Raw genomic sequence first — 10783 nt, forward strand, 5'->3', positions numbered from 1 at the left:
ATCAAAATGGATATTGGCCCCGAATGCCCTACAGGTACACACTGTATATCCATCAAATGTGGCTATATTCCAGTTCATAGGACAGTGTCTGGAATATAGTAGGGGCTCCGTAAACATGTTGAATAAGCAGAAGGATTTCAGTCACCCTCTCTGTAAGATGGGACATCAGAACTACCCAGCATATATTGTTTTCTTTCTGGCCCCATGCTGGCCAACTCTGGTCAACTAAGGAAACAGTAGGTCCCTCTCTTCCATCCCCAGCTTTCCTCCTGCCACAGCAAATTTGGCCATAATGGCCTCTCTCAACGGGCTGTCAAAGCAGCAAGTAAATGTCTGCTCTTCCCACCTCCTGCTCCCCTGGAAACTGACTGTAAATTTCCATCTGTTATTTCACTGCTTTATACCCACTTCTGTGTCTTCGATCAGCCTCCAGAAGCCTCTCTCACCAGTAGCACCAGTGGCAAAGAGTAATGTCCCCAGATAGACACTGAACCAGTGCAGGCTTGTTTCACCCAGAGAGCTTGGAAATGCTCTCAGCACTGGGGGCCCAGCAACAGGCACAGCTGACCCTGTATTTCGGAGTGCACTCCCTCATTCACACTGCAAAGACTTGCAAAGTTCTTGTGCTTATCATGTACCAGAGACCCGAGGAAGACCATAAACAAAGCAGTGTACCTGCCCAAGATTTGCTCACAGCCCAGCAAGGGAGACAGACAGATGAGCATGAGATTATACTGAGAACTTCCGAGAGGAGGAAGTTGACGAGCACAGAGAGCTGCCATTTCTAACAAATTTTAGTTTGTTTCTCGTCTTAGTAAAATTAACTTTGCAGAGAAACATCCCTGAATAACATCTGGTGACCCAGGTTTACGTTGGCATGTCTGAGCCCTGCAGCTGCCTAGGACTTTCAGGACAATGGCAGTGACTCCGAGAAAGATTTGACCAACAGAATACTGGCAGACAAAAGCAGCTACCTGCCCTCACTCCTCCCTTCCCATCAGCCCTTGCCTGCTCTCCACATTTCCCTCTCCCCACGGTGGGGGGATGGAAGCTAGGGGCAGAGGGCAGGAGCCAAGACCAACCACATTACATAGGAAGGCACCCCACCTCGAGACATACGATTATGAGATTTTACTATTTATGCCTCCAGAACATCTTATCCCTCTTCTCAACCCCTCTGCTCATATGCACAGGCAGGTACACACACCCATGTACACACACCCATGCACACACACACACTGTTCTAAACTCTTCAGGAAAGATGCAAGATGGCAACATTCAACTCCAAAGGGAAGGTGTGGAGGATCACCAAGGCAGGGGCAGGCAGCAAACATCAAAAGAGTCCAAGAACCGGTCCAGAGGTCCAGGAACCAAGGGGCAGAAAGAAAGTGCAAGCTGGCCCCGAGGAATAAGGATTGCTGGGATTTTACTGCCCAAAAACAACTGCTGCGATTGGAGGTGTGGTTCCATACTCACCTCTACCAACTGCCTCCTGAAATAATGGCAATAACAGCAACGAAAATCTGTTGACAGTTGGCATTGTGCCAGGTGCAATGACCTATTGTACGTGAGTCATTTCGTTCTTCCAGCACCCCCGAGTCAGGTATTATTATTATTACTGTTGCCATTGTTGTTGTTGTTGTTGCTGTTGTATAGCCCTTGCTGTAACCACTGTGTTACAAGAGCCCCCACCACATAATAATGCCTCCCAGGTTGAATGAAGACATTTTAAAAACTGAAAGCACAATGGCCACAGTCGCCAAACTGTGGAAAGAACCAAGATGCCCTTCAACGGACGAATAGATAAGGAAGATGGGGTCCATATACACTATGGAGTATGATGCCTCCATCAGAAAGGATGAATACCCAACTTTTGTATCAACATGGATGGGACTGGAAGAGATTATGCTGAGTGAAATAAGTCAAGCAGAGAGAGTCAATTATCATATGATTTCACTTACTTGTGAAGCATAAGGAATAACACGAAGGACATGGGGAGATGGAGAGGAGAAGGGAATTGGGGGAAATCGGAGGGGGAGATGAACCATGAGAGACTGTGGACTCTGAGAAACAAACTGAAGGTTTGGAGGGGCGGGGGGTGGGAGGTTGGGTGAGCCTGGTGGTAGGTATTGTAGAGGGCATATATTGCATGGAACCAACCAGCTGCTGCTCTTCTACTTCGCTGGATCTATTGAGATATCTACTATACTAATAGTCCTGATCTCCTATGGTTTCATTGTGCTGGTAATTCTGAGGATGCATTCTGCTGAAGGGAGACGGAAAGTCTTTTCTACATGCGGTTCTCACCTAACTGGAGTGTCAGTTTTTCATGGTACAGTTCTCTTCATGTATGTGAGACCGAGTTCCAGCTATGCTTTGGACCATGACATGATAGTGTCGATATTTTACACGATTGTGATTCCCATGCTGAATCCCGTCATCTATAGTTTGAGGAACAAAGATGTAAAAGAGGCGATGCAGAAAGTGTTTAGGAAAATTTGATTCAATAAACTGTATTTTAATAGGAAAAAAATTGAATTTAAAAACAGAGTGACATTCTGTACTTCAATATCAAGAAGATATGACGAAAATGTTTGCTTTAGCTTATTAATGTATTTTTGTTCTCCCTGGATATTTTATCTTATTTTATTTTTGTTATTTTTGAAATAACATTCATGGATATTTTAAATATCTGGATATCTTAAAATAAAGATCATAGTCAATCCTCTACTCACACTATTTTCTTAAACAGAAAATGTGTATCATCCACTTGCTTTTTCATATATTCCTGCTGATATATGTATACACACACACACATAAACATACACACACGTATGTTTTTGTACAAGCTTTACTGATGGATACAACATGAATGCACACAAAGGAATATATGTATGCAACCTTTAATTTAGAATGTTGTAAGTTATTTTCTTTCATCTCTGTATTACTTGAATGCATAGGCTACAATATTTGCAATTATAAATAACATAATTATATCTGACTAGCTTGATCAACTATCACCTAATTGGTAGCACAGCCCTATCTCACATAATCCTAATCCAGTTTCCATGGAGTGTTTGGTTCAGACTCTGCTCCAACCCTAGATCCACACATTGGCATCTAATCCCAGACTGTGGTTCAAGGATCACAGATAATATGTTCAAATCCCTGGAGTAACTAACATGCTGCTTGTGAGAGTGTATTTCTCCCCTTTTTGTTATTTGTCCAGAGCATGGGCATTAAACCTGCTTTAATTTCTTATAGAAAACAAAGTCTAAGCATTAGCATGTATGAAGATCATACTTACACTCAAGAATGGCAATAAGAAGCACAATTTAGAAATTAAGGCAGAATTGGCTGGCACATTCGGTTCTTCCCCCAACTAAACCCAGCTTATCCCTATGGGATCCTTGAAAGCTTGACCCCAGCTCAGCTTTTAGCTCTGTTTTCCTTTGACCTTCCCCTTCTGATGCCCTTGCAGATGCCACCACTCAGTGCCCAGGACCAAGAACCAAGGTACAGAAAAGAGCACCTTCTGTTGCTTGCTTTGTCTTCCTTTCAGCAGACGTCATTGTCATTGCAAAGATGTCTCCTTCAAGGACAAATTTTATGTTGTGATGTTCTCCTTTCTTTCATTTTTATATATTTTTTATTATTATTTTGTGAAAACTATTTTCTTCAAGGAATGTCTGTATTTTTTAATCCCAGTGAGACCATCTTCTTAGAGTCCTGCTTAAAGATATTTCTCTAAAGTGGGATTATTAGGTCTAAATGACTGCTCACCAGTTCTTATACAAAGCATCTCTTATCATCATATATTCCCACCACAATTTCTCTGCATTTATTTTCTCCTGTTTACAAGGCCCTCCCCGCTGCTCTTCACATAGTTCCTTTCTCCAAATTCAAAAACTAAATTATAGCCACTGATATTTGTTATCCTTCCATATCTAAACCACACAAATGAAGAGTGACCCTGTGTGTGTGTGTGTGTTTGTGATTCAGCATTAAAGAGATCCTTAAACACAACTCATAATCACAAAAATAAATTTTATGCTTTTTAAAATTATAAAGGTCTAAATGAAAAAAAAATCACAAATATAGTAAAAGAAATAAACATAAACTCAAGGAAACAAATGTAATTATGTATCTGGTTGAATTAATAAATAATAGACTAAAATTCCATAGAATAATGAACAAAAACTATACACAGATAATTACAAGAGAAGAAAATTCTTTAAGCCAATGCATATATGTTACCTTAATAACGATTAGGAAAATGTGAATGTAAAGTGATATAAAAACACTTTCACACACTCATATCACTGACTGACATCAAAAAGTCCAGGACTATCAAGTGATTGTGAACACATAAAGGAAACATTAGCATTCTGCTGGTAAGCATGTGTGTGAGTGCCTTTCCTACAAAAATTTGGAAATGTGAAATTTTGTGATCCAGTAATGGTCTTATTCTGTCTTATAATTTTATCTGCTTGACCAAAGTATGTTTTGATATAGCATATTCAGAATTTAGGGTACAGAAAATATACGTTGTACAATAAATAATAAGGTTCAAATGAGAGATTAATTGTAAAATAAAGCATCAATAAAAATGGGAAGTGTAAAACTAATTTTTTTCAAAAATGGGAAGTGTAAAACTAATTTTTTTTTATTTTACAATGATACAGGAACACCACATAGATAAGGAATTTCGCTGAACTGATGGACGAATGAAAGTACTGTTAACTGAGCAAGGTACAGACTATCGTTGGCCACATGACAGACAATTGACAATTTACAGAGGAAGCAACAACACAAGCTTCATGTGAACACTTGGACCCTAGAAGGAACCTTAAGGATTTCAATTCATTCTCATGAGTAACATAAGTTGTTTAAAAATCTTTGGTATTTCCTCTCTATGATCCACAATTTGTCTGTTACTTCTAAAATGTACCACACTCATGTTAGATTTTAGGAATACCAGAATGAAGGAACAGTGTGTCCTGCCCTAAAGTGTGAATATTCTAGGGAATGATAACCAAGCTGTCACTGTTTATCTATCAAAGTTAAAATCACATTAAAGATGTATGGCACAGATGAAGACAAAACCTCATATTTTATTTCAGAATATGGATAGTATATTCCCTCATTCACTTATTCTTCATTCATTGTCTCAGTCAGGAAGTCACCAAATATATTTTGAAAACCTACTCTTTTCTGGGTATTATTTGACAAGATATTAATACAAAGACAAATTATTTAGACATGCTTTTTCACTTATAAAACATACAGACCAGAAAATCTGACACAAGAAGTAAAATAAAATGTTATCAATGTTTAATTGTAATATTTATACATGCGTGAGGAAAGACCAAAAGATCATATGAAGGAACACTTGCATGGCTCAGTCGGTTTGGTGTATGCCCTCAGCTCAGGTCATGATCCTGGGGTCCTGGAATCTAGTCCCATGTGGAGCTCCCTGCTCAGTGAGGAGCCTGCTTCTCCCCTCTCCCTCTGCTACTCCCCCTGCTTATGCTCTCTTTCTCTGTCTCTCTCTGTGTCAGATGGCTAAATAAAATCTTCTTTAAAAAAAGATTATATGAAAAATGCATTTTCTATCAAATAATTTTAATTAAAAGCCAGCAATAAAACCAAATATATGATGGGCATATTCAAATTTCAATACAACAATTGAGAGTCTTCTTACAATAATGCATATTTTACGTTTATGGTAGAAATCATGTGTTTCTTATGGCAAATACACCAGGGCTTTTTCTTGATGAGAATGGAAGCTTTGCCTTCAGTTCTATTCCCAACATTCACAGTAAAGTGAAACATTGGGGCCAGAATCCGGAACTTTCTAACTGTTGGATTTTCTCCACCCCAGGGCCCCAGCAACACTTCCCAAACATTACTGGGAACAGTTCAAAAGAAACAAATACACAAAGGGTGGATCATTGCACGAGAGTGTTCCTCAATAGGATCATCTAAGCAAATTCTAGGCTGGCCCTACATTTTCACTCTCTGGGTGCAATTCTTGTGTGGAGACCTGTGTAATTGGTCTTTCTTTCTGTGAGGAATCAGAACCCATCTGGGAATTCCTGTTTTCTTGTATAGGGACTGAACCTATAAACAAGCTTATTCCGGCGTTCAAGTCTTCGGGGACTTCACGCACACGTAAATTTCCTCAGCGTACCTCCTGCAGAACCTTCACAGTGGGTCTCAGCAGATCTCTGGACAGGTAGGTTCACCCCAGCCATTTACTAAGTATTCATCCTGGATGTGAAGACCGTGTATCTTGGGAACTTTATGGATTCAAATCAGACTCAGGACTGACTGGGGTCTTAACTCCCTGTTCTCTGAAGCCTCAGTGGCAGGGACAGAGAAATGACTCAAAACATGGTCCCCAGCACCCCTGCTGGTAAATTAGACAGTGTGAGCATTTCTACAGAGAAATGAAGAGTCATTATGAGGATTCTATTCGACCTCAGGGGTAAAGAGGAATTTTTCTGCCTTAGAGCTGGCAGACTGATGTTTTAGAAGGCCCTCTATACCAGACAGGAAGCTTCTTAAGTAATTCGAAATATCTAATTTCTTCTCCAAGATGGACCTACTAAATTGTTAAACTTCAAGAAAAATAAGTTTCTCCCCTTCTGGATGTTCACATTGTCCAGGGTGACAAACTCTAAGATGGAAAGGTTCCCTGATGTCAGCTGTCAGGCTTTCAGATGCTGGTGGACACTGACAGTTCCTGTCAAGGTGCAGTTTGTCCCGAACACAACTCAGGTGTAAATAAGTTGAGGACAAGTTGTACAGTTAGAGATCAATAGAATACCTCTTGAAATCATTTCAGAAGATATTTATAAATATTTTCACTCTTATTCTTCAGCCTAACTTTAATATAAATGATTAATATTATATAAATATTTTTATTTTTTTAATTTTTTTATTTTAGAGAGAGAGAAAGCATGAGTGGGGAGAGCAGAGGGAGAGGGAGAGAGAATATCGATCAGTCTCCATGCTGAGCACATAGCCCCACTCAGAGCTTGATCTCAGGAACATAAGATCACGACTTGAGTTGAAACCAGGCCCCTCCGCATTATGTACATCTTTAAAGTTCTTTTCTGACATGTTATTTTATTTGGTAGGCTTATAAAATACTTCTTTTCAAAAACAAACTTGAAAAATTATGTGTAAGAAACTAACATAGCTTTATCAGAAACAAATCAGAAAATTTCTGAATAAGAGAAAAAGTCTTTATTTCAGTGACATACTTACCAAGATAAAAAAAAATACCTAAGTTTTGCCATTAGTGATATTTCATTAGAAGAAGGAATTAATAAAAGAAGGAATTAATAACAGGTAATGATATATGCAAATATGTTTTTCAAAGCTAATTGCATGAATTCATAATACACAATCCACAGTATTGTTGGTAGTTTTTTTTTCTCTTGTTAAATTAAGGATGTTTATTGAGTATATTATATCTCTGAGTGAAATATGCACTGAGCTGCTTTATGTGCACAAAACAAGCTGGAAACATTTTGTCTAAAGTCAGTGTGACCATTCCATTTTCCACCATGGACTTACCTGTACATTTCCTTCAGATGTGGAGGTAGGAGAAAAGAGATATGGGATATCTAGTGCAACACAATTGTATAACCTCATCAGACATATTTGATGTATGGAATAAATTATCTTATATTCAACAATCACCATAGATTTAAGAAAGAATCAGGTTGTGGGAGAACACAACCTGCATTGTTTTTTAAATATATAGCCAGATATCACATGTCCCAGTTGATTAAATATGCAAAATTATAATACACTTGCTATTTCACATTTCAACTATGAAACTTAGTGAGATAAAATGAGTTACTGGGACACAAACAGGAAACCACATTTAAATATTATTCAAAACATGCTAATAAGAACAGCTGGAACCAATTATCCTGCGTTCATTGTTAACAGACTCTGTACTAATGCATGTTTGTGTATTATTTCATTACATTCACACAACACAAGAATATAAATACTTGATAAAAATCACACAGCTAATAATTGGTGGCCTAACATCTAACCAACCAAGTGACCAAACAAACAAAACACATAAAGCAAAACTGGAAAACCATAGCATTAATAAATATTGTACACAGACTCTTTGTATGACTTAATCTCATCGAGCCTCAACTGTCTGTCTCATCAGACATATAAATAATTATGTTCATCTTCTAGGACCCTCCTGCAAGATAATGAGATCATTATTTTGAAATGGCTAGCATTGTTCTGGGCAGCATACATCACATAGCAAATAATGTTAACAGGCTTCTCTCTGCCTTTCTCTGAATAAGGAAAACAAAATGACCAAACTTGAGCAATTCAAAACTACAGGTAATATTTTTCAAAACATCAAAACAGGTTTTAAACAAATTAAAGAAAAGAGCTGTAAGATGGACAAAATAATAGAGAACACAATAATAGAGAAGTATCTGAGCAGGTAGAGGTCAGAGTGATAAAAAGGACTAGTTTATTTAGCAGAAGAAATATGATTATTTAAAAAAAAATTCAGTTTCTGAATAACCCTAAAAAGGAAGACTAAGGAGGTAGAGTCTGTGGTGGGCAGCTGAAATAGCACAGTATGGTAGAAACTGTTACAGAAAACCCAGCATTGTCACAGTATTTCATGCAGAAAAAGAAAATTTCCAAGGATGGTGACAGGGTGTGGATTGAACAGACAGCCACTGGCAGCTAAGTTAAAAATAACTGAAAGTCACCGGAAGTCACTCTGGTTCATCAGCTTCTTACATGTATCTATCATTTATCATTGGAAACATACACAGAGGCATGAATGTGTATATGTAAATATATATCCATGCAATATTATAATTAATATGTTTAATATACATATAAATATTAATGCATATACTACAGTAGATTAATATATATTCAACGAATATACATTATTTAAAACACAATTGAAAAATTAATAGCTTGTTACAACTGTTCTATTAACCTGAAACTGAAAAGATAGGGGTTGGGAGGATGGGTGAACTTGGTGATGGGTAGTAAAGAGGGCACGGATTCCATGGAGCAATGGGTATTATACACAAACAATGAATCATGGAACACTACATCAAACTAATGATGTGCTATATGGTGACTAACATAAGAAAAAAATGAGAAAAAAAAGTTAAAAAAATAAAAAAAGTTTAAAAAATGAAACAGGACTTTAGAATGTTTGTATTTCTCAATTTTGTTAAAAGATTTGGAGAAATGCAATAAGGTCTGACATTTTTAATTGTGAACAAAAATAATCTGATTTAAACGAGACAGTCTAAAATCTAGCATCTACCAGAAAAATCAACCTCATCATCTACTAATCTCCTTTCATTTTCCCCCACAAAAAGATGAGAACAACAAAATAAATGGCCTCAGAAAATCTTACTAGTGTGACCGAGTTCATTCTCATGGGAGTCTCAGATCGCCCAGAACTCCAGATTCCACTCTTCTTTGTTTTCCTGCTGATCTATGGGCTGACCATGGCAGGGAACCTGGGCATCATCACCCTCACCAGTGTTGACTCTCAGCTCCAAACGCCCATGTACTTCTTCCTCAGGCACTTGGCTATCATCAATCTTGGTGATTCTACTGTCATTGCCCCCAAAATGCTGGTAAATTTCTTGGTTTCAAGGAAAACCATATCATACTATGGATGTGCAGCCCAGCTGGGTGGGTTCCTGGTTTTCATTGTTGGTGAGATTTTCATGCTGGCTGCAATGGCATATGATCGTTACGTGGCTATTTGCAACCCCCTGCTCTACATGGTGGTGGTCTCTCCGCAGATGTGCATACTCCTAGTGTCCCTCACTTACCTCTACAGTCTGACCACAGCACTGACTGTCTCCTCCTGTGTGTTCTCAGTGTCGTACTGCTCTTCCAATGTAATCAACCATTTTTACTGTGATAATGTCCCTTTGTTGGCATTGTCCTGTTCTGACACCTATCTTCCAGAAACAGCAGTGTTTACCTTTTCAGGGACCAATTTGTTTTTCTCTATGATTATTGTTCTAACATCGTACTTCAACATTGCCCTTGCCATCTTGAGGATCCGTTCCTCAGAGGGTCGACGAAAAGCCTTTTCCACCTGTGCCTCTCACATGATGGCTGTCACTGTGTTCTATGGGACACTTCTCTTCATGTATTTGCAACCAAGGACCAACCACTCCTTAGATACTGATAAAATGGCCTCTGTCTTCTACACCTTGGTGATACCAATGCTGAATCCCCTCATCTACAGCCTAAGGAATAAGGATGTGAAGGATGCATTGAAGAGATTCCTAAAGAACCCTTGTCAGACTTTCAAATTAAAGTAAATTTAAAGCTTCAGTGGTCTTCATTTAAGACAATCTCTGAAGAATTAAACTGCTCCTGAAAAACTAATCTCTGTTAAATACAGAGGCAATAGTTAAAAATTACATGGATTTCAATGGGAAGATCTTAACCCTTTCTATTCCGACCTCAAATATCCAACTTTCCCCAACACAAAGATGTATTAGTTGACCAAGGAAAGTACACTTATTTAAGTAGTAAACAATAGTTCCAAAATAAATACATTTTAAAGTGCAACACAACTTGCTACTGGGTTTTTGTAATTTCTAGCCAAGGATGAGAAAGTCTGAGACCTGAGGAAGGAATGTGAGAACACTTCTTGGAATATGGTTGTGTCAGGTCATCCTACTTGCCATAGATCTGTACTTTTCAACTATTAAAAGTTTTATTTTTCATT

General features: G+C 38.2%; 1 protein-coding gene across 1 annotated transcript; it reads left to right on the forward strand.

Annotated features, from left to right (window-relative positions):
- Positions 1-9422: 9422 nt before the first annotated feature.
- LOC308350704 (olfactory receptor 8J2-like) lies at positions 9423-10370 on the forward strand (the record flags this gene model as incomplete). The annotated part of the gene is made up of 1 exon (XM_080816214.1): positions 9423-10370. One exon carries the CDS (start codon positions 9423-9425, stop codon positions 10368-10370), a length of 948 nt encoding a protein of 315 aa, XP_080672340.1.
- Between the last annotated feature and the right edge of the window lie 413 nt (positions 10371-10783).

This window comes from Martes martes (assembly GCF_963455335.1).
Source record: "Martes martes genome assembly, chromosome: 10".
Taxonomy (NCBI): domain Eukaryota; kingdom Metazoa; phylum Chordata; class Mammalia; order Carnivora; family Mustelidae; genus Martes; species Martes martes.